Source organism: Giraffa tippelskirchi, chromosome X, assembly GCF_054371585.1.
Source record: "Giraffa tippelskirchi isolate mGirTip1 chromosome X, T2T-mGirTip1v1.2.pri, whole genome shotgun sequence".
NCBI lineage: Eukaryota > Metazoa > Chordata > Mammalia > Artiodactyla > Giraffidae > Giraffa > Giraffa tippelskirchi.
Window position 1 is genome coordinate 4968197 of NC_137289.1, and position 24819 is coordinate 4993015.

At 50.1% G+C, this 24819-nt stretch overlaps 1 protein-coding gene across 19 annotated transcripts in view; it reads right to left on the minus strand.

Annotated features, from left to right (window-relative positions):
• MAMLD1 (mastermind like domain containing 1) overlaps positions 1-24819 on the minus strand; it is a 113525-nt gene that overhangs the window by 32121 nt on the left and 56585 nt on the right. For 6 of the 19 annotated variants that reach the window (XM_081564639.1, XM_081564640.1, XM_081564642.1 and 3 more), the window contains 3 exons: positions 22543-22701; positions 3404-5083; positions 1187-1312 (listed from right to left, as the gene is read on the minus strand). In XM_081564639.1, coding sequence (XP_081420765.1) covers positions 1187-1312; positions 3404-5083; positions 22543-22638 — 1902 coding nt within the window. In that variant the 5' untranslated portion in view covers positions 22639-22701. The remainder of the gene's footprint in view (positions 1-1186; positions 1313-3403; positions 5084-22542; positions 22702-24819) is intronic. The other 13 variants (XM_081564646.1, XM_081564647.1, XM_081564650.1 and 10 more) reach the window with 4 other exon arrangements.

Genomic DNA, 24819 nt, shown 5'->3' on the forward strand with positions numbered 1-24819 from the left:
ACCCGCTGCCCTGATACCAGATAGCATTTACCTTTTACCTCCAGTGCAAGCAAGCAGTCCATTGGAATTGGATCACTCACTTAGCTGGTAAAGTGGAATCCCCCAAATTGAGTGAGACTAGTCTGCAAATAAGAACGCGCTCCTATCAACAACTGGATTTGGCATTTCTGCTGACTTGAGAGTTGCTTTCTCACGTTCCATTTAGAAACTACTCCTTAAGGCAACTATGATCTGGATAAAAACGAATGCCCAGTCCTCCTGCTACCACCCACAGAGGTGTGATGAGCTAGTCAACGCCAAAGAGGAGGACAGGAGTGTTTTCTGAGGCTTGGCTTGGGTGGTAGTAAAGCATGGCCAAGTCCACCATGGTGGGAGCAAGAAGCATGGACTTCCTGCCCGTCCTGCAGATGACCATGCTAAACACTCACCTATTCCTTTCTGCCAGCTTCTCCTGCTCATGGGACCAGCACTGAATTCTTAGGACTCTAATTCAATGTGGAAAGGCCACGAGAAGGAACATAGCCCCAACAAAGAGAACCAGATCTGGAGACTCAGGCCTAGGAGACAGTCATAGCGACAGCAAGCATCTGTTGGCAGTGCTTTAGATGCACTGAATGAACACGTTTACTCCTCTAACAACCTATCATCACACCTGCTTTGTGGACGAGGCAGCAGTGAGGAGGGTGAGGCAGGATAGGCCAGGCTCCCGCGCGTGGGGTTATGAATGTGGCCTCTGCAGCCACACTCCCTGCTCTGGTCCTGACTGGCTGTGTGACTGCAGGCAACTCTGGGGACTTCTCTGTGCCTCAGTTTTCTCAGCTTTAAAGGGAATGCTAACAGCCTCTACCTCTGAGAACCACGAGGAGAAACAGGAGGGAAGAACTAGGTAGCACACTCAGCCTCAGGCAGCAGGGGCCCGGAAGGCGGCCCCTAGCAGTGGTCATAGCCCCTTGGGCTTGGCAGAGGTCACGGGTGTCCCTCTTGGCCTCAGGAAGCTCAGCCACGTGCTCCTTCTCCCAAGCCCTTTCCCCAGCCCCACCTAGGGAATCAGCTGTGTTGGGGGGTGGACTTTCAAGACCCTGAGCATTAAGGATTCTCTCTCTGAGCCAGCTGCTCCGGCTCTGAGGCAACACAGTCAGACTACAAATACTCCCCACCAAAAACAAAAGAAACCAAAAAAGCTCACAATGTTAGATGGTGACACGGCTCCAGGCTGAGGATCCTGCCTGATAGGATAAGGGTCCCCATGCTGATTCCGCTGGTGCTCCATCGAGCCAGCCATGGAAGTCCACGAGAACAGTTGGCAACACGCCTATAACAAAATCAAACCTAAGTGCTCCTGAACTGTGGACAAGGGCTGGCCGCTCACCCTGGCCACCCCCATGGGTGCACTCATCGAAAGACTGATCCTTGGTGTGGAGCACATGGCTTGTGAGGCTTCATGAGACCTGGATGAAAAAGACACGGTCTCTCTCCTCCTGGGACTGCCATGGCCATGGTCACCCAGAGCCCTCAGAAAAGAGGTCAGTCTCCCCCAGGAGTATCCCTTGGGCTGCTCCATACCCAAGCTTAGCACTTTACAGCCACCTCCTCCTCAGCTTTTCTACAGAAGAAACAGGCAAGGTGGGAGACCAAAGTCCTGGGGGAAAGCTTTCTGGCAGGGGGATGGTACCTGAGCCTTAGGAGCTGTAAGAGTGGGACAGGAGAGGAAAAGTGGGCAGGGAAGGCTAGACACAGGCAATGGTGGGAGTCAAGGCCAAGAACGCAGAGTGAGCCAGGAGTTGTAAGCACTTAAAGACCCGAAGGACACCGGTCTAAGGAGATAGATGGAGCCAGCTGATGGGCCTCCAGAATTTTCTGAGCAAGTGTTAACGTGATCAGGTCTGTCTTATAGCAAGGTAATGCTTAGAGAAATGGATGGTTAATTGGGGCAACCAGTTTAAGAGTCAACTGTATGAGTTTGAACAAAGATCAAGAGAGCAATGGTAAAGAGGAAGCATGAAGACAGGAGCTGGGGCAGGGAGACACCTGCTGTGGCCCCCACTGATCGATCCCTGCCTCCTGATACCCTCACTACCTTGTGATAATCCCCTAGTATTCACCACTTTATGCACAAGTCTAATGAACAGAATGCTGCACACATGAGGCAATGTCACTTTACAGACTAGGTTATACAGACTGGGACTTTTGACTCACTGGCAATCTCCCCTCCACCTCTCTAGCTGGCATATTCTCTCTTGCTGGCATATTCTCTCTTGCTCACTCTGATGAAGCTGGCTGTCATGTTAGGAGAAGCTCTGTGAAGAGGCCCATGTGGCAAGGAACCAAGGGAGGCCTCGGGCCAACAGCTCATGAAGAACACAGGCCTCAGTCCAACAATCCATAAGGAACTGTTTCCTGCCAACAACCACAGAAGTGAGTTTTGAAGCCAGTCCTCCCCAGTTGAGCCCTAAGATGACCACAGCCTTGTGAGAGACATGGGGCCAGAAGGCCTGCTAAGCCGTGCCAGGATCCCCAGCCCACAGAAACTGTGAAGTATTAAATAGTACATGTGTGCTGCTTTAAAGTGGTTGTTTCAGGCCAATTTGTTACGTGGCCATAGATAACTAATACAGACAAGGATCAGAGTATGAAAAATGGAAACTGTGATAGATATCACCTGGCGAGAAGTAGGTGAAGTGAGTGATTGAAAAGACTGCAGGAGAAGAAAGAGAAGTCACAGGGGTATTGAGAAAAGCACAGGCTCTGGGGCAAGACTGCCTGCCTTCAAGTTCCTGCTCAGGCCCTCGCTGTGTGACTCTGGGCAAGTCATTTCAATGCTCTGAGCCTCAGTTTCTTCATCTGTAAAATGGGGATGTGAAGAATAACTACTTGACACATCTCCGACCTTTTCATTTAGGACCTGCCTCAGCATCTGGTGCAGGGGTCAACAAACAGCACACTGCCCAGCAGACATTCGCTGTGGCACTTCTAGAAGGCCTGGTTTGCAGCCTTATGCCAGCAGGGACAAGATTTAAGTGCTTAGAGCAATCGCCTTGCATCCCATGAAGGCTTCACTGGTCCTGGGTGAGGAAACGTGCCTCATGGCCCAGTGCAGGGGAAGTGGGTCTGTGCAATTCTGACCTGTCTGCCCTGGTTCCTTCCCCTGGCAACACCTCTGGGTGCAGTTTTCTCCCAGGGAAGCTAAGTGGCCTGCACAGAAAGTGAGACCATAACCTTGGCCTCTTTAATATTGTGCTTTGACTATGCAGAATAAGCTAGCTTAAACAGACTTTTCCAGAGTCAAGCCCAGTCTCTAGAGAGCTAGGGCCTGAATTTGCCTCCAAAGCCGGCTCTCAGTAGCATGAAACACAGTTCTTATTTCCAAAACTAAGGGACAAAACCAGAGATGAGATCTGCTTACCTGTCTGGGCAGAGAAGGCATGGAATCCGAGGCCAGAGACCGCTGAAAGCGCTGCGGTTGCTGCGTCACGTGCTGCAGGAGGAACGAAGAAAAATCCGGCTGCTGCTGCAGCTGCAAGGTGGCTGTGGCTGTGGACGAGGCTGTGGCAGAAGAGGCCGGTGGTGACGTGGGCTGCTGCAGGTAGTGGAGCAAGGCAGGCGGCCGAGATGTGGTGGGCACTGATGGCATCTTCTGGGGGCCTGGCTCAGAGATAAAATGCGACAAGGGCTTGGTGTGGCCGAAAGGAAAGGGCTCTGAGGCTCCCTGGCTGGGGCTGGTCAGGCCCTGCTGCATGATCGTGCTCAGGGTTTTGGGCTTGTAGATGGCACTGGCTGGTGGCTGCGGCTGGCAGAGCGGATGAGTGGAGGTGGTGAGGCCCTGGATCAGGGGGCGCTGTGCAGTGAAGGACTGCTGGGGCAGGCCCGGGCTGGACAGTGTCTCTGGGCGATAGGGGGTTAAGTGCCCCGTGTTGCTGGTGGGCAGAGCAGACATCAGGTGCCCCTGAGGGTGTTTGATGGTAGGGGACACCAGGTTGGCAAGGATAGAGGTCTGCGCACTGCATGGTGGCGGCTGCTGGAGCACGGGGCTAGGGAAATTCTCTGCCACGTAGGGCCTGGACGGCACGAGGATGGTGCTGCTGCTGGGCGCCAGGCTGGACAATAAGGCATTGGGAGAGCCCTGGAGGGTGCTCCCCGGCAGGCTGCTCGATGACATACAGGACACCATGAGCCCCTGAGGGCTGAAGGGCGGCAGTGGCTGTGGTGAGACCACTGGCACCGGCTGGTAAGACGGAGAGAGGCCGGGAGGAGGCAGTGCAGACCAGCTGGCGGTGGGGCCCAGCTGCTTCTTACTGGAGCCCTGCTTGCTGGCCGCCAGTGCCTTCAGCTGGTGGGCATGATGCCACTGCGACACTGGGAGTGGTGGCAGGGCGGCTGAGAGTCTCGCCTGAGCCTGATTCCTGGCCTGCATGGTCGAGGAACTTGGGGAGGCCATCTGCCTACTGGTGGGCATAATCGCATAGCTGAGCCCCGCAGAGGAGGGCGGGATCTGAAGCGACACCCCAGTGACCTGGCTGCAACTCGAAGCAAAGTCCTTGCTGGAACTGAGGCTCTCCAAGTGTGGCATCTGAATTGCGGGCTTGGCAGTTGCGCCTAAGGTTGCCGGTGGGTGGTGGTATAAGACCAGTGGTTCTTCTGGCTTGCTCCCCAGGATTTTCTCAAGATCAAGCTCACTCTGAGAAGATTCTTGAATTTCTGTGAGCTCCTCCAGCAGATCTTGAAGTTCCTGATCCACAGCCGGTGCGCTGTTGGTTTTGTCATAGTAAGGAATAGAGGAGCCTCTGACTCCCATTTCTGCTGTCGGTGGCCCTGCAAATGGTGGGCCCATGACGCTGCCGTTCCTGGGGCTATTCTCCAGTAGTAACGGATGGCCAGGGGCTGCCATCGCTGCAGAGCTAGGGTTCATGGGTAACGCAGGAACTTGCAGCTGTGCACAGGCTGTGCTGGGATGGGCACCCGGGTCCATCGAAAGGGTGACATCCTCAAGGCATGGTCTCTTGATTTTATTAGGGTAACCCTCGTCGGCCATGCCTGAAAGCTGGAAATCTTCTCCTTCCTGTCTCCGCTTAGTGGTTCCCTGTGCCTGGAAGAGAAAAGAGGAGATGGAGAGAAGAGGAGAGAAAAGAGAGAGAGAGAGAGAGAGAGAGAGAGAGAGAGAGAGAGAGAGAGAGAGAGTGTGTTTATAAAGGCTTGGCACATTAACGCTATTGGACAGGAAACTTACAAGATAAAACAGATGTGTCAGTTTCAAGACTTACAGTTGTGAAAACTATACAATACAGTCTATTTTTAGAACCATGATGCTTTTTTGTTGCTGTTTCATTTAGCCTATCTTGCTGGATTTCAGATGAAGCATTATTCTGTCTCTGCAACAGTCTTAGGAAAAGTTGTACAAACTATATAATATAGTCTATTTTTAGAACCATGATGCTTTTTTGTTGCTGTTTCATTTAGCCTATCTTGCTGGATTTCAGATGAAGCATTATTCTGTCTCTGCAACAGTCTTAGAAAAAGTTGTACAAACTATATAATATAGTCTATTTTTAGAACCATGATGCTTTTTTGTTGCTGTTTCATTTAGCCTATCTTGTTAGATTTCAAATGAAGCATTATGCTGTTTGCACCAAACAGTACAGAAAGTCATGCACGGGATTTTCTCAGCCCCTTTGGAGGAGTTTTCAGGCAGATGTTGGAGGGCTAAGAAGAAATTGATAAGAAAGTTGCAATTCACACCTGTGTACGGATAGCCTGATTTTTAAAAATAGAAAGGTGAGGTACACATTGAACATACATACTGAACTTTTTTAGGTTGTTTCCCTGTCTTGGGTTACATACATCAGGCTCCAGTGAGAAAACTGGCTACAGCACAAGGTTTGGAGGAATGAAGTAGACCTGGCGTGTTCTTTTGGGCAGCTGTCTGAGAGACACTCTTTGGAGAATAACAATGTGCAAAACAGTCACTGCAGCAAGGCTCTGTGCATCTGTACACATGCATACACAAACATTTCCAAGGACACACACTGGAAGAACAGGCATGCAGCTCTGTGGAGTGCTCATCTCTCAAGGGTGACTGGCAACTCCATTTCTATTCTCTGTATTTTTAAAAATATCGATCGTTTTTAATGGGAATGACTTGCAATCCCCCCTCAAATGTATAAAGGTTCCCAGGTGGCTCAGATGGTAAAGAATCTACCTGCAATGTGGGAGATGTGGGTTCGATCCCTGGGTTGGGGAGATCCCCTGAAGAAGGAAATGGCTACCCACTCCATTATTCTCCTGGAGAATCCCATGGACAGAGGAGCCTGGTAGGCTGCAGTCCATGGGATCGCAAAGAGTTGCACATGACTGAGCAACTAACACTTTCACTGTAATCCCCCCCACCAAACATACAGCTATCTAAATAAGAAATGCCTGTGTGCAGATGCATCCTCAGGTTGTGGCAATAGGAAGCAACAGGGAATGGCCCTAGTCTGTGATGTGCACTTGGGGGAGCTGCTTGCCATTTATAAAAGTCTAGCCTCCGGGAACACAGCAAAGCACTTAGTAATGCAGTCTTTCCTACTCATTCAAGGCTCATACAGTCATCCACAGCTGACCTGTAAGTGACCATGACCTACATGTGAAAGTGAAGGGGGCGGAGCACAGGATTCTGTGGGAACCACCTAAAAGCCAATGCTCTCGCAGCTCCATTTCCCCTGAAGCCCTTTCCCATGAAGAAACCTCTTTCCGACTTGGCAGGCTCACGGGGACATCCAGTGATGGTCCTGCGACATGCCCTCACATTTGGCTTGCTGGAGGGCCAAGGTTTGTGTGTGGGGGCCACCTGCTAGCGTGACAGTGGTCATGACTCTCATGGCAGAGTGGACATCAAAAGAGGTCTCCTGGGGCTTGCTGCCCATCGGATTCACCTCAAAACCCCCAGCTTCCCGGCTCTACCACCACTGTCTCCTCCGAGCTGGAGCCCTGGCCCCCAAGCTCCGTCACAGCTCCCTGGCTGATTCTCAGTGGACCGCCAAGTTGATAACCATTGGCCTAGAGCCCTGGTCTCAAGGCAGACATGACTATGCATTGGCCTCAACACAGAATCTCTGAGTCCTGAGTTTGTTTATATAATCAGTGTCCTTTTAGTTCTCATCTCATGATGCTGCTCAGACTATTATGGGAAACGGGACAAAATCTCTGACATCTAGTGGACCGTCATTAATTGGTGGCTGGCATTACAGAGGGCAGATATGGAAGTGCTCTGGGAGTCCAACCCTGTCCTTTGAAGACGGGGGCCCTGAGACCTAGGGATGGGCAGCATGGCCAGAGGGCCCCAGGGGCACCAGCAGATGCAGGGCCTGCCTCTGCCACTCACCTGCCTCTGGACCCACAGCCTTCATTTCCCCATGGCAGGACGCCAACCCATCCCTGCAGGGTGGGCTCCCCCTCTCCGAGTGAGGGGACTTGCCTACTTCTCTGCCTTTCTTCTTGAGAAGTCTGTGACCCCAACAAAGACACTTTTGGAGCAGCTCTGCCACCAGATTACTGAGGCCTGACTAGCAGGGGTGGGCAGGAAGGGGCTGGGGTGGGTTGCAGGAGGCACAGCGGCCCCCCTCCCACCCAGGAGTGCTTACTATGGACGTGGCCCACGGCAGGTGCTCAGTAAACAGCAGCTGCTCAGTAAACAGCAGCTGAATGAATGCATGGACCAATGAACGCAAATGACCCAGCACCCAGCGAGCTCTGTTTCATGTCTTCCTGGCCATTCATTCAAATCAGTTAAGGGCCGCAGACAAGTTACCGTGTTTCAGACTGAAATTTGGTCTCTTATTTTTCCCCGAAGACTTAAAAAGAAATCCGATATATCGAAAATAGGAATGTCTAAAATGGATCAGTAAGGAATGACTCAGTGTGGGCTTTACATAGGATCCCCTGCTGGGAGTCCGAGCTGGCAATAGCTATGCTCAACATGATGTCCTTGAAGTCTTGGAATCAACGGAAGTTGAATGCCAGGGAAGTCTGCATAGAACAGGTTGGGGAAGGAAAAGTAGGGAGGGCAGGTGCTGTGAGTTGCAAGGGCCTGGACTCCCTGGCTCACACTGTAGGTTTCAAGGTCTTTCATTTAACTGCGGGTTGGCCGTTATCCTTTTGGGACTAAAGGAGCAAGAGGTAGGAAAGGTGGGCCACGACCACCAGATGCTGAAGTTAATACCGGGAACCACTGGCAAGGAAAGGGGCCTCCAGCTCTCTGAAGAGAGAGTATGTGTCCCCAACGTTTCAGGCACTCACTGAGTGCTGCCAAGCCACTATTCCCCACTCAGTTCTACTTTGCTAGTGGCTGCAGCTTTGCATATTCGGATTTTATGGGGAGAGCTTTCAACGGTTGGCCGAAAGCACCCTGGCTGGACGGCTAGATCCCCAGCCAAGCCTAAATAAGCCGAAGGAAGTTGGCTGTGTGGACAGACATGCTCAGCCAGGCTACACCAGCATCTGCTCTCACCAGGCCTCTGGGAGGCGTGGCGATCTATTGCAAGTTCAGTGTCTCCTCCATCAGGGTCCCATGACTGCTTACTCATCTCTATTGCGAGAAATCAGCCTGGCTTTCCCGCTGCTGGTGCCACGCTGACATCATGGCTGGGTCACCTGGGCACCTGGATGCCGCTGCCACTGAGGTCAGCCTGTCTGGGCTGGGGTGCTTGACTGAAATGGGTGGCCACCCTTCTGATCAAGGGCTGCAGAGAGCTTGCTACCCTGGAATGACTTCCCTTCTCAGCGTCGTGTTGGGGGCAGCAGGTCCCCACCAAACTTCCAGACCCTTCTAAACAGCTTTACCTATGGCCATTTTCTAGTCTCTGTGGGGACTCTGTACAGCAAACTGTGGGCCCAGTTCCCAGGCAGCCCCTACTTCCTCCAGGTGGGCCTTGTACTACCCGTGACCCTACCCTCTCACTGGGAGGGTTTATTTTTTTTTAATAAGGGAATCAGTTGCCACCTGCAGGATTGCCAGAGACCACATCTCAACCTTCCCTGTTTACACGAAACAGACTGGGTTATGATCTGCTCATGCTCCACAGCTAGTTAGGGGCTAACACTAGCACTAGACCCCAGGAGGCCTGTGGTGTGGAGGGGGGAGGGCAAGTGAGGGATGGTGCCCTGGCATCTTTTAGAAAGGAATGACTTTATCTCCATCCACCAGGACCAGCAGAGTCCCATTTCATAATCGGGCACACAAAGCCACCAATGTGATCCTCATGACCTGATAAACATTCATTAAAATGCATTTCAAAGCATGTGATGCCTTCCCCGCCCCCTAAATAATGAGAAAACAAAGGCAACCCTTCTGATAGGGGCCAACTTCAGCTCTGAAGTCAACATTATTTCTGGTTCTGTCTGAACAATGACATATGGCAATTCTTCCCTTTCTACATTTTAGTCTGGAATGGCAAAAAAAAAAAAAAAAGGCAACAAAATCTTGGAAAAAGGTCTAGGTTTTAAGAGTACAGTCTGCGCTCAGAAAACAGGCATAAATAGAAGAAAGAATATTTCATATATGTGTGTGTGTGTGTGTGTGTGTGTGTGTGTATAAAACCAACGTATATATTACTCATTCCAAGGAAGTCTGGAAGGCTGCTATAAACATTTAATTTTGGACACTCTAGCTGGTGGTTTAACAAGAACACCTACAACAGGCCAGCAAAAATATACACTATCCGTTTTGGCTAAGAATGTAGGAGGGTGTACGTGTCCAAGAGAGACCATTTTTTCCCTCCAGAGGCCCTGAACAAAAGCATCACAAAGCTGGAAATCGCCTGTGGTGGTGCAATCTCCCCTTCCTCCCTCACTAGCGCCCCCTGCGGCTCAGCCAGGCAGGTCTGCTTTTGCTTCTCAGGCTGGCTCTCTCACAAGACTTGCCCACGCACCGTCAACACCTTCCGCGTGCTGTTACATATGCTTCCAGTGAGTTGCCAGGAACTTCACACTGGCCAATGAGCTTGGATTTCAAGGCCCTCGAGACAAGAGTGTTCCCCAGTAGACTTGCTCAGAACAGAGACGACATGGTGGGGCCTGGGCAAGGCAGCCCCAGAATAGAATAAGGGACGATGCGGCAGGACTAGGACAGGGTTTGCAGGAAGAGAAAGGAGGGAGAGAAAGAGAATCCCCGCAAACTAAAACTGACATTTCTGTAGCACAAACAGGACTTTCAGAAGAAAGACTTTCCAGAACTGTAAAGACCTGAGGCTGTGGAGAATCCTGGGGTGGATGGGAATGGCAGGGAATCCTGAATGCTGACTGGCTTCGAGAGGACTCAGTGTGTCTCAGGAATGAATCTCTGCTAAGAGGTGGTTTGGAGCCAGAATCTCACCCGGGCTTCCCCTGAGCTGGCAGGCTTCATGCTTGGCAGAGGCAGGCTGGGGTGGAAGAGGGAGCCCTGGAGTGGCACCAGCAGACCTGATGGAAGTCCTACCACCTCCATCTGCTGTGTGACTATGGGCAAGTCACTCCCCCTCTCTGAGCCTCGATTTCTTCTGCAGAATGAGTACACAATTTGCTTGCCCTGGGCGCCTCACAGTATCTTTGAGGAGTACACATCAGAAGCAGTCATTGTCGCTGATGTCACTCCCCAGGCACTGGTCCCCAGGCTGCCACAGTGCCCTCCAGTGTGGGCCTTGGCTTGCTGTCTGGCAAATGAAGTCCCATCCTCTCGGATTCGGACATGGGGATGAGAGTGGAAGGAGATGAGCAGCCTGGCACTGATGGCACTGACCTGACAGCCAGTGGTACTGCTTGCCACCACCCACCACTCTGGGCTCCACCACCCTTTCTGCAACCCTCAGCCATCCCAACCTGAGTGATCTGAAAAGCAGCCCCCACAGATGGAGCTTTTCTAGAACTGTGTTCTCCCTTTCTGTAGTGTAGGCATACCAGGTGGAAAAATTGGTAGTTCTAAGAATGGCCTCGAACTCACAGAGGCATATGGATTTAAGAGGCTCATAATTCATCCTGTACCACCCCCTAAGGAGCCTCCAAATAGTCCATCATTGACCAAGTGTTTCTCGAGTCCGAGCCTTGCGCTCCTATGCTGTCAGGACTGCTGGGCCCTTAATGCCTGGCCAACCCCCTCCCTTTCACATGAGGGTTCACGAGGCACAGAGCCAGGAAGAGATGTGCCCATGGACCAGTGCAGTTTCTCTGACTCCCAGGTTTGCCTCTTTCCACTGGAAGAAACCCTGCCCTGGACTCCTCCAAACACCTCCCCAAGTAGCATCATCAGGGGGATAAAGATGACTACTTGGGGGAGAAGAGAAAGATGGAGTCGCTTTCGAGTACCAGGATGGATTTGACAAGGTTGGTCTAGAGATCAGGCAGGTGATGCCTGTGGAGCCAGACTAGAAGCTGAAGGTCAGAGGCAAGGGCTCTGTCCCAGCCCAGATGACTCTGCCTGTGAAGGACTCAGGTTAACAAGTGTCATCTGCATTTCACCTGAATTAGGCTGATGTGCCCAGAAACATGCAGGGAAGGGGGAAAGGGAAGGCAGAGCTGAGGTTGGAGGCCACCAGGGCCACTGGGCAGACAGGCGTTTCTATATGTGAGGAGGGCAGAAGAGCCCTCAGAGTTCACTTAAGCCCAGTTTTCTCACTTCTCCCTGGGCTCTGCTTCTCAGTACCGTGTGGTACGAACTCTCCTAGATCCCTACCCCACTCTGAGCCTCAGGTTCCCCATCCACAAAGTGAACGGGTTCCAGCTTTGGTAAGCTGATGGTATGACTTTCTACCTGGAATGCTCCTGCAGAGAAAAGATAAATTCTCTTCTCCCCCACCTAAGAGGTCCTTTCTCCCTGGGGTACAGACAGGCCAAGGAAAGTCTGATGGTGCATAAGTGTCCTTGCCGTGAGCAGGACCTGTATAACACTTCCAATTTCAGACCTTCTTCAAGAAAGCCCAACTGGCCCCAGCCCAGCTGGGGTCAAATTATGGTCCTGCCCCAAATATCTCTCCATGCCTTCTCAGCAAGGAATGACTGGAACACAGTGTGTGTGTGTGTGTGTGTGTGTGTGTGTGTGTGTGTGTGTGTGGACTAGTCGTGTTGATACTGAGAGCAGCAGGTCTGCATTAGTTGCAATCTAAGTCAAATGAACTGTGCTTACTTACACATTCTATTAGAGTCCTACCAGTCACCAGTTACCAGGAAGGCTGCCAGCTCTCCCACCACGTCTGAGGAAACAGTAGTTTAAATGGGGGAACAGAAGACCAGTTGGGGATTGAACAGTAACCTCCTGCCTTGTGCCCAGGTGCAGACCTCTGCTTCTGTGGGAATGGAAGCTTTTACAGGAAGAGAAGGTTCAAAGAACAATATTAGGTCCCTGGCTTTGTAAGGTTTGAAGGCAAGTCTTGAAGCTTAAGCAGAAGGGGACTTCACTTCTGCCTCTGCCCCCACAATGGGCTAAATAAGATGGTGACAGGCTTTAGACCATGGCAGGAAGGAATTTTCCTGCATGGGAAACTCAACAGCTGTGTAGGTGCGGGAAGAATCCAGAGACACCTGACTCATCTGGTGTATTCTGGAGGTCACATGCTTACTGAATAAGCACATTTTAGTGGCTGGGCACCAACTCCTGGCTCTAAAATACACGAACTGCCTGCAGATGTACTCAGCCCAATGAAGAGATCTTCGAGTCAGGCTGTTTCAGCTCTGATGTCATAAAAGCAGAGGCTGGGAAGAAACACGGGATGACGAGCTTCGGGTCAGTACACAGACCCTCTACGTGCTTTAGGTCCTCTCTTTTTTCCAGATTTATTGATGTATGCTTGACAATAAAATTCTAATTCTTGAGGTTGTACAATTTGAATTTTTTAAAAGTACACAATGTGATGATTTACTATAAGTATACACTGTGAAATGATTTAGGTCCTCTTTTTCTCAAAATGAGGAAAAAAATCATAGAGCATAAAATTAAGCTTTTTTGAGTGTACAAGTCTGTGGCCTCTGGTATGTTGACAGTGCTCTGCAACCCAGATGGGGAGAGTGAGGCCGCTTACAAATCTGTTATCAGAATCACGTGAGCTTAGAGATGGGCCATGAGCATAGGGTCTGGCATGGTGCTTGTATCAAATACATGAGTCTCTCTCTTTCCACTCCTGAAAAAGCAAACACTTTCTTGGTGGCCCTAAAATAGTCTGTAACACAGTTACTCAGCAGCATTTGCCGTTCGAGGCAGATCTGCCTTTACTCATTGGCGGCATTCCTGAACAGCTGCCTGCAAGGCTAACTTTTGTCAACCAGATCATAAATGCAACAAGAATTTGCCATTGAAAGGAAATCCTCAGTAAAGCCTTTTATAAAGTGGAAGATCTCTCATCCAAACTTATCTTTCTTAAAGGTGTAGCACTCGGAGGTATTAGCCTTTTTCCTAATGAATCTTTACTGACTTCAGACATGTGCTGATGTTCCAGAGTTCCAAGGCGCACAGCAGCAAAAGTAGTTTTACGTATTGAGAATAATGACAATCTGAAACTATTCTTTTCTTTCACTGTGTGTGTAAAGTGTCTGTTATGGCACCAGAGAATATGTCAGACAGTCTAAAAAATTTCCCCTGCCTCTGTGTGTGTGAATGTGATGGTGTTGGTGATGGAGGTGGTATTGGTGCTGGTAAATGAGGTGGAGTAGGTGGTGTTGGTGTTTGGAGGTGGAGATGGTATTAGTGTTTGGTGGAGGTGGTGTTGGTGGTGGCGGTGTTTGGTGGAGATGGTAGTGTTGGTGTTTGGTGGAAGTGGTGGTGTTGGTGTTTGGTGGAGGTGGTGTTGGTGGTATTTGTTGGTGGAGGTGCTAATGGTGGTGGTGATGCTGTAACAGGTAGTGGCCAGGATGCTGATGGTTGAGGTACCATTCCTGAAGAGTGCTTCCTTCTTGGTCCACCTCACTGTAACAAGCTGCACTGACTGGGCCAGGGGAAGACTGAAAGGGTTAACAATTCTGAATGTGTTATTAACAGAAACCTCAAAACTGTCTCCTTGTCATCATTCATAATTACCTTTTTCTCACTTGGAAAACTGAAGCTGAATTATCGGCAAAAACACAAGAGATTTTTGTTTGTTAAAATGCTGCCAATAAAGTAATTTTGTCAGATTTAAGTACAAGAAAGGGCAAGGCATTCTTAAGCTCCTTAGCTGTCATGTGGCTTAAAAACATAGGATGGACAGCACTCGGCTACTGTACTCTTAGCTCTTTGAAGCCATATATTCAGAAAGCAGATGTTGGATGTTGGTATCTGGGGGTTGGCTTCCTGGAGATATTTTATATTGGCCAAGTTCATTGTTCTAAAGTCCAAAGGCTTGACTTAAAGGAGAAAGAAAAGGAGGCAAGACAATGCTGAGATTTTTCTGACAGTGTCATGCAGGCAGCCCTAACACTGGACAACTTTAGTGCCTCAAGCTTATTCTAGAAAAAGAGAGTGGCACGGAGCATCTGTTCACTACAGAGAGGGAGGCTTTTAACTGTACAAAGCAGGGCTGTTTAGGGGACCCGGAACAGAGACCCTCTCAGAATAAGCACACACTGGGTAGAGGAGTGGGAAACCAGACTGCGAAGGAGGTGGAATTCAAGTGGGACAGACGGTACACAAAGAGCAAGAACAAGAATATGGCAAAAACTACTACAATATTGTAAAGTAATTAGCCCCCAACTAAAATAAATACATTTATTAAAAAAAAAGAAAAGAAAAGAACAGAGTGTGAGCAGGATCCTTCAGAGGACCGAAGGGGAGTGATGTGACAGAGTGTTCAGGAGGATGGGTGCAGAATGCTCCAGGCAGGAGGACAGAGGCCCTGGGGGGAAGCTCACAACGTGTTCCAGGGACAGGCAGGTGGCCAGTGTGCTTGGTGCATAGAGAGCCAGGGGGACACCTGTGGGTTACAGAGGGCTTTGCCACCCTGCGAAAGGGGTGGATGGGAAGATGTTTGCAGTGGGAAACCACTGTTGGGGGTGGTTGCACCAAGGAATGACCAGCTCTGTCTATTTGTAAAAGGTCTGCCTAGATGGTGACGGGAGAGCTGTGGCCTAGGAGAGGAAGCAGAACTCCTGGAGAGGTACCAAAATCTGTGATAGTCCCTCAAGTGGCACAGAGCAGAGTACCCACTTATGAGAGGAAACTATGGCCTTGGGAAAAATGATCCAAAGCCCAGTGACCTAGATCAGAGGCCGTAAAACTTTCTGTAAGGCTCGAAGAGTAACTATCTCAGACTTTGCAGGCCATGTACTCCCTGCTGAAACTCTAGAGTGGACAATATGTTAATGACTGGGTGTGGCTTGTGCCAATAAAACTTTAATTAGAAAACCAGGATGCGGGGCCACATTTAGTCCATGGGTGGGAGTTTGCCAAGCCCTGACCTACCACACAGGCATCTACCCCAAAGAACAGAGGTTATTTCCAAATTGCCTTCCTCACACTGCAGGGGCACATATAGGCCTACTAGTCACAAGACAGTAGCAGGCAACATTTTCAGAGCTGAAAAGTTTCAACATTTCAACCATCATACAAGCTAGGTGCCCATTTCTGAACTGGATAAGGCATGCAGCAGTCTCAAATGCCACGTTTAACCTTCACTAATGACAGTTGTTATTACTGCCCATCTGTTGACAGGTGCTCTGTGGGTTCCATGAAAGGAAGGTTGGGGCTCTTTCCCCCTCATCCCTGTACCCTCAGACTGCCTAGTCTTGTGACAGGGCTCAGCTGGCATCTGCAGATGTGAATTAAGCCACGGAGCAAAAGATTTCCTGCAAATGACCCTGGTCGCTTCTATTCCCAGCACAAGGCCAAGAGGCAAGCACTCTCCAGAAATTGTGATGAACTCACTAACTGGCCCCATGAAGGACACCCCTTCGCCTTTTGTGTGTCCAGGGCCTCTTGTGTTCAACAAAGAGGGTGGCCTGGAGACTTTCCAAGGGATCTTCTAGCCAAAAGGGAAGGCAGCCACTGCTCACTGAGCATTCACTGTATGTTGAGGATGGAGTCAGGTCTCAGGGTCATGAGAGCACCTGCCAGCTGATTGCCTTGGGGAGCAATGGGCCTGGAGAAGAACTCTGGATGGGGAGCAGGAGAGGGACTGTGCCCTGCAGCCCCAGACGGACGCAGACAAAGGCAGGTTGGTGCAGAGGGATTGGGGCAGGAGGGAGGGAGGGCTGGCACCAACCACATGTGGGTCTTGGGTCTGGGTCCTTGGTGGTCAAACCCATCCTGGGCTCCTGCCTGCCTTTCTAATTTTGTTACTTTGGGGTTTGGCGATCTGGTGATGGGGGTGGGGAGGGAGATGATGAGAAGAAAGGAAAGGCCAAGGGGCAGAAGGCAGGGTTTTGACAAATTATTGTATGTTGACTGCAGACATTAAAATCTGTAGGCCAAGCCTTAGAAGTTCATGCTTCCTGTCCCCAGGTCTAGAACTGGGCACCCCAGGGGCAGCTTATGACTCGCATCTCCGCAATCTGAGCCACGCTGAGTTCTCCAGCTGGGGATTTTCAATGAAAGTAAGAGGCTTCATCCTGCACAGGCCAACCCAGAGTTTGAGGTGCCCAGGTCTTGTGAACCAGGGCTGCCCCACGCCAGCCTGTACACACCCTAGCGGGCTCTCCTGTCTCCCTGACCTGGGGTCCAACACTGTCCATCCTGCCCCCACCCCAGGGAGCTCAAGCTCCAGACACCTGTCACCTCAGGCCTGACGTCAAAGAAGCTGGGGCCAGGGGCTGGAGAGGAAAGCAGCCACGGCCAGTGTGGGCTCCTGGAAGTTCAGAAATAGGCAGTGCCAGGGGGTGCCAGCTGCCAAGTAGACCTGCCCCTTCCAGCAGCCGCCCCTGAGCATGGACTGTGGTGGGTTTTAAGTTCACTGCTGTGCTGGATGGGGCTACCCAGGCCGGACCCAGATGCAGAGCCCAGTGGTGTCCTGCCAAGCCAGCAGTGCGCTGCCCTCATGGAGGGGCCAGGCTGAAGGCAAGGCCTCTGCCTGGCAGGGTGTCTGGAACAGGGTCCAGCCCTCCCTGCAGGAGGAGGAGGGTGGGAGGAAAGGAAGCGAACATCTGCATGCTCTGTTGGGGGGAATCCCCAAATAGAGAGGCGCACACACACTGCAGGCTGTGACCCAGAACGCTCAGAGTGGCACCACCCTGAGCTCCAAAAACACTCGTCTCCCATCACCCTTCTGAGTCAATGCCCATCTCTGATCATTTTTTTTCAAAGTGCTAACAGTGTAATAACCTGTGTGGTTTACACTGAGTTCAGACCCATACCTTGTTCAGTCATTTGACGTGGACAGAGGGCAGAGTCCCATGCAGGATCCCAGTAACTCTCGGAGACAGCCGCCTCCCCGAGGAGCTGATGCCTGGACCCCTCGACCCCCGGGTCTAGAAAGCTCCCCTCTCCTGGGGCCAGAGCCACACAGGCACCACGCCTGAAGCCTGCATGAAGCAGGGGACACCAGGCTGCCTCTCCAGATTTCTAAGACAGGTGTTTTGACCACTTAGCCCAGGACAGGGGTGGCTGTCCCTACCTCCCTGTGGGGTTTTAATTATACTGGCTCTCAGCTCACAGGCTGGGCAGCTGGTGATGCCAGTCAGAAGGTTCCAGGGAGCCACGAGTATGAAGTCAAGATGCCTCTCCACTCTCTCTCTGTTTGTGGGCTGTCTGCCACTGTAGTGGACTGTCCAGGCAATCTAGGGCTCTGTTCTGTCCACTGCTATAGCCTGAACCCCAAGTCGTGCCCGACTGGGGAAGACTCTGTCTGTCTGAACTCCCAACTGGGGAATGGGAAGCAGGCAAGGAAGAGGAGCTTTGGAGTCAGGGCACCTGGGTTTGAGATCTGAGTTTCCAACCTACTGCCCATATAATACTGGGAAAGCCTCTCAGTCCCCTCCCTGGTGAAATGGAGATCTTGGTCCACGTGTCACAGGAGTAGACAAACTACTGTCTATGAAGGAGCATTCCCTTCTCCTCCCAGCTTCTGAGGACAGATCTGTTCCCAGTGGAGGAAGCCTGAGAAATCTGCCCTTGACTGGGAGCTGCTGTAGCCCACTGTCTAGCACAGGGCTGGGTGCACAGGAAGGACCCCAGAAAATTGGCAGGATGGGCCCTCTGACCTCAGGAGGAAAAGGACTTAGGCAAGGTCTCACAAAGTGCCAGGCAGAGCCTGGGGATGAAATGCAAGGTCTCCTCACTGAGTCCCCCCTACTCTTTTCGCAAACAAAAGGGTGTGCTTCCGGGACTGATGGGCACAAAGTCCCAAACTTAGCATGGCAGCAAGTGAACTGCCCTCCTCCTTTATCTGAAGCAGACAGATAGGCAAGGCTCCTTTCTCCCCTTTCCTCAGTTCCCTTTGCATTTTGAGGTGACAAGAAGAAGAAGGGGTGAGTGGTTGGTTTAGGTCATACCACAGGTACAAATCAGGCTGCACTTCGGGCCACCCAAATGGGGACCCTTGATATAGCTCCCCTTTGCATACTGTTCATGGGGTTCTCAAGGCAAGAATACTGAAGTGGTTTGCCATTCCCTTCTCTAGTGGACCATGTTTTGTCAGAACTCTCCACCATGACTCATCCGTCTTGGGTGGCCCTACACAGCATGGCTCATAGTTTCATTGAGTTAGGCAAGGCTGTGGTCCATGTGATCAGTTTGGTTAGTTTTCTGTGATTGTGGTTTTCATTCTGTCTGCCCTCTGATGGATGAGGACAAGAGGCTTGTGCAAGCTTCCTGACGAGAGGGACTGGCTGTGGGGGAAAAAAGCTATGGTTTTTCAAGTAGTCATGTACAGATGTGAGAGCTGGATAATAAAAAAGGCTGAGCACTGAAGAGCTGATGCTTTCAAACTGTGGTGCTGGAGAAGACTCTTGAGAGTCCCTTGGACAGCAAGGAGAGCAAATTAGTCAATCCTAAAGGAAATCTACCCTGAATATTCATTGGAAGGACTGATGCTGAAGCTGAAGCTCCAATACTTTGGCCACCTGATGCGAAGAACTGACTCATTGGAAAAGACCCTGATGCTGGAAAAGATTGAAGGCAAAAGGAGAAGGGGACGGCAGAGGATGAGATGGTTGGATGGCATCGCCAACTCAATGGACATGAGCTTGAGCAAACTCTGGGAGATGGTGAAAGAGGACATGCAGAGGACAGAGGACACACCAGGAGCATGGCATGCCTTTCCTTTTCTGACTATATGTCTAATACCATAAAGCTTCCATTTCATCTAGAGCTGCCTTATGAAGGGAATAGATGGCTGCTCAGAGCTGGGGAATCTTTACTACTTTGGGTGGGGTGTAGACTGAGACAGAGACAACTGAGTTCCAATTCCACCCGAGCTCCAAAGCACACCCACCTGGCATGCTAGTATTTGAGAGATTCATGCGCTAGTCATCAATCCACTCACCATGCTGGGGGATGAATGTGTGGAGATCTTAACTTCAAAAAGAGGGGCCAAATGTTTTGCCTCCTGTCAAAACTCCATACACTCACTGCCAGGACTGGATGCCTTATGAAGCTTGAGTGGATGCCCAAATGTTCAAAAGGTAAAACTCCAGATCAAACAAGAGTCATTAAGCAATCAGGCAGCTGAATGAATGAACAAATGCTGACAGGGTGCTGTGCTTTATTATGATAACTACTCCCGCCTGACATATACCCAGGGTTTTGTGGTTTTCAACATGATTCAGAGCCGAGAGGCAGCAGAGGCCATCAGCGAAGAAAGCAGGCTCTGAGCTCTGCTGTGTCTTAGCTCTGTGACTTTGTCAAGTTCCTTAACCTGAGTCTCAGTTTCCTGGAGATAGCCTCTTTATCTCAGGGGTTATTCTCAGGATTACAGGAGATAAGGCACCCTGAATGCTTAGCAAGTGCCTGGCACCTAGTCAATTCTCAAATAAAAGTGGCTATTCTTACTCCTGGTTAATTTGATCTTTGTCCTCAGGGTGGGCAAAGGATGGCCAAAGCCCCATAGCTAGTTAGGAGCAGAAGCAAGACTGGAATCAGGTGTCCTGAGCCCTGGTCTTAAGCCAAGAGCAATCATCACATCGGATGCATGTTTTCCTGCATGGGAACTCACAATGATTCACATGGAGATCCCAGGGCTGTTTAAAAGAACTCTCCTTTGGGACTGATATAATTTTATGAACAGATCTTGACTTGAAATTAGTTTTTTTGTTAGTCTGTTTCTTGGAAAAGGACAAGAAAACCAGGTGAGCTGATGTCTGCATCAGACCTTCTCCACTGAGGATGCTGGTAGGAAGAGACAGGGTGGTGCTAGGGATGTGCTTCCAGAAGCACACAGTTTCCCAGGATGTGGCTGTGGGGTATCATCCCTGGACACTAGAAAGCATCCAAGGGAAAGCAAACACAGGAAACAGCTGAGACCCCAGTCCAGGCCACACCTGGGAAGCACCAGCCCTGCTTCCACCGAGGACCGCCTCTTGCTGCTCCCATTCTGGGTCCCATACTTGTCTGGACAGCAGGTTTCATGAACTGACTGGCCATTATGCTTTGAACCTGTCTCTGTCCATAATCAAGGGGCTGCTGAGCTACTCAGCATGTGGGGAGTGTAGGGCAGAGCTCCACGTGGGTACCAGTTACCTTACTGAAGCTGCCGGGGTTGACCAGCCAAGAGAACTCAGTTGTACTCAAACCAAGAGCTGCCCCGGCTACTGGTGGCCACATCAGCAGTGCCTGGCTTGGCCGGGCTCCACATTTACCCATCAGGCACAGCCAAGAGAGTGGGCTCCCTGAGTGTCAGACCCTTCAGAGGCCACAGGCATCTTCCAGGAAGATGAATGTGGCTTTTGTTGCCAAGAGGACTTATCCGAGAGACTTGCTTTTGGAGCCCGAGGCTTATTTTTTTGGATCTGCTCAACTGAGACAGGTCCTTGGTCTTCCAGGACAGCTTGGACTTTCGGAACCAGCCCACTCAGAGCCACAGAACAAGGGGCGTTGTGGAGGAGGGAGAAGGGCTGATCATTTTTGGCCAGGCTTACAAAGGACTCTAAAGGCCACCTGCAAAGAGAAGCCAAGCCTGGAAATGGCGTGAGCCAGTGCTGCTTCTCCAGAGTGAGGGCGCCGGTGGCTGCTCGGAGAACATGTTCTAAGAGGAACCCATCCCGCATCCAGATCTACACCAGTCAAAACCAAACCAGTTACTTAACTAGTCACACTTTACACAGGGGTGGTGGGGCTCATGGGGTAAGAGGAAGAGGATCTTACACCTTCAACCCCCCCACAATCTTTTCTCCTCAGGATGGAAACAAGTGTGGAACAAAGGAGAAATTGCAAGACCCACTGAAACTAAGCATGGTCTCTGGATGTATCACCAGAGGTTTTCCTTCACAGACTTAGTTCTTGACCATAAAAGAGAAGCAAGAGCTAGAAAGGGTAATGAGGATGGAGGGTGGAGATTGACTTGGAAAGATGCCTGATGGGAGGGCTGGCAATTTGAAGGACAGGATATGGATCAAGTAACTGCTCCCTCTCTGCCATCCCATTTGATCAGTATCCTTTTTGAGCTGGAACTCCAGTAAACAAAGTTTTGTAAATGTCTCAGCTAGATACCACCTTCTCAATATATTGTTAGTGGCAGACAACGAGGTCAAAAAAGAGAAAAAAAATATTCCAACCATATCTTCACTCCCTGAAAGCTGTGCAAAGATCAGAATTCTCACCTAAATAGAAAACTGACTAACTCAAAGTAGACTGCCCTTGGAATTGGAGAAGCTGGGCCCTCTAGTTATGTGAAATGACATTACCTCAAAGCCCCCAGCTCCCAGTTCTCTGAACAGGAAGGAAGCAGACCCACGGGTCTAGAAGAGCCATTTCCTCTCTGCTCCATTAATTGCCAAGATTAAGCAAGCCACTCCTTTGTGGACCTAATGCACTGAGATAACAGCCATTGTGCTTGCAGCAAATCCTAGTAACTAATCTAACTTGGTAGACTAGTGAGGTTGCAGGCTTTTATTGTCAGTCAACCAACCAATGGCTCCCATGTCCCTTTCTAGAATCCTGGCTCCCCAAACTACTTCTGGAATCCCTAACTCTTGAGTTTCACACTCATGGATGATGTCTGAGTTCCGAGGGAAGAAAGCAGAAATTTGTCAGGTGAGTTTTTAAAAGGACATCAGGGCCAGAGAGTAGAATGGGAGTATCTTTCAGCGCCCTACTCACTGGCTTCCTGTTCTCAGTGGTACTAAGAAGCTAATATAATACATCCAGTGCCTGTCATCCCCAAATTCCTGGCTTCCATTAAGAGAAAAAGTACACTTTTTCCCGTTTTCACCCTTAGTCTCTTCCTAGGTGAAGGGGTGTATGCAGAGAGAGCTGGACTGGGAATCTAGACCGAGCCTTGGACTCTCCTGCTCTTCCTGAAACTCACAAGGGGCAGGGTCAGCTCATCTTCTGGATCTTTTCTAGGTCACATTTCAGTTTTTTTACATTTGGGGTTGGTACCTTGCCACCAAGTTTGCACAGAGAATTTCAACAACACATCTTACGTTCAAGTTTAAGGTTAGAAACATTTAAAGCCCCCCTCCCCCCATAGCCCATTGTCTGACCGATTCCTGGAGCTTTCTGGGCTCCTGACGATTTCCCACCACGGCGAAATGGGGAAGCATGCTGTTGACTACAAGTCGACTTTTCCAGTCATCCATTGTTTGACCTGCAATTTTATTCTTGACTCTCCCAGGCGCTTCCCAAATGACCTAGACACAGGGCTTAGGGAGACAAAAAGTACACTGTCTTTCAGACACAAAGATGAGACCATTGACCCCGTGAATCACAGACTTGCACTCCGAGGACAGGTTTGAGTTGGCTACGTGCATTTTTCTTGTCTCTCTTTCCACCCCACCACCCTCATTGAGCCCCTCCCACCTCTAGGGATGAGGGGCACTTCTGGTAGGCAGTTGGCTGGGATGAGATGGCAGATTCTGGAGAGCTGAGGGATGGGTGGAGGAACAGCCTGATGTGACTAAACATCGGGCTTCAAAGGCAGGGAAGGCTTTTCGGCGGGACACCATGAGATCTTCCATTCTCTAACACAGATTTTTTTTTTTTTTAATATGAAAGCCAAGGTGGTTGGATCAAGTGATGGCTTAACTGCCCTTTCAGCTCTGTTGAAGCCTTCGGTCCATAGAAGGGGCACCTGCCAACTCTGCCCCTGTGAGCACCCAACCAAGTGAGTAGACTAACAGGTCATGACCAGACAATCACTGGAAGGAAGCAATTGCTGTTGGAAGGGGCTCACAAAACTCCGGTGCACTGGTTTACAAAAAGGTAACTGAACCGGCTGCGATCACGATCATGGCTGTCCCAGTTGATGCCCTCCATGACAGACGAGCAGACCCATGCAAACCCAGGGACAACAGATGTGTTTTGTTTTATTTCTTTTTGTTTATCAGGATGTAGACATGGAATTAGAGCTCTGCCAGGAGATTCATGTGTGAGGGAAGCTCTCCTTCCCTAGATCTCCTTGGCAGGACAAACACAGGTCTAAAAATTTCGTGTCCATATATCTGGCTCTGGAAAAGTGGAGAAGTACGTTCCCCATTCCCCCACTGCAGACAACTGAAACCTCTGGGCCTTACATATAAAACAAGCACCAGAAGACCCTGAAAGGTGGGGAGAAGAAAGCAAAATGGATAAAGACCTTGGGACATAGGGAACAACACAGTGGCAAGCTCCCTGGGTTTTCCTTTGGCCTCATAGATCCCAGACTGGGACTGAAGAAGCAGACAACCCAAAGTACTAATGAACACAGACAAAACAGCTCCTGCGAAAGTCTCCTCTCTTCACTCAAAGGGCCAGAAAAGGGGCAGTCTCCCAAGACTGAAAACTTCTATGCAAGAGCTAAACACCACAGACAAAAGGGTTGTTCCACCAAGTCCCATCAGCAAAGGCCAGCTGGGGGCCTAGACTCCCCCCGCCCCAAACAGAAATGAGTCATCTCCATGGTGTTCCTGCCAGGGTGGTGTTAGAGGAGGCCGCAAAGAGTCAGGACCTTTGCACCTTCCCAGGGTCATGAGTCCACATCCCATCCCTTCCAATGTCAGCGGAGGTCACATGGGGAACAGTAATGAGGCACTCTTATCCATCCCACCCAGGGTGGTATTAGCAGAAGCCCAGTGGGGAGCTGGAACTATCATCACTGCCCAGCAGCAATAAGAAGCTCCAACCCCCTTGGTGTCAATGAAGGCTAAGTGGAGAATCTGGATTTTCATAGCTACCTGGCAGAAATGAGACAGTGCACCCCTTTCCCTGCCAGAGCATTGTCGGAGAAAGCCAGCTAAACAGAAGATCTAAATGAGTGCTGAAAATCATGCTTCAGGTATGGAAGGGGAATCAAAACATTCTCAGATGAACGAAAACTAAAAGAATTCATTAACAACAGAATTCTCCTAAGAGAATGGCTAAAGGGAGCTCTCTAAACAGAAAGGAAGTAATGAAAGAAGACATTTTGGACATCACTGAGGAAAAAGGAACCATAGAAAGAGAAAAAATATGGGTAAATAGAAAAGACTTTCCTTTTCCTTAAAGTTTTCTAAATTATATTTGGCAGCTGAAGAAACATAACATTGCATGCTGTGGTTCTAAATGTACGTGGAAGAAATATTTAACACAATTACATTACAAACAGAGGACAGTGGTAAAGGGTGGAAAGAGAGGTAAGGTTTCTATACTTCACTCAAACTGTTAAAATGCTGACATCAGTAGACCCTTATAAGTTATGTACATATGACGTAGTACCAAGAAACACCAAATAAATGGCATACAGAAAGATACATGCAGAAACATTATACGTGATTCAGCAAATGAAATTCTAAAAAATTTTCAAG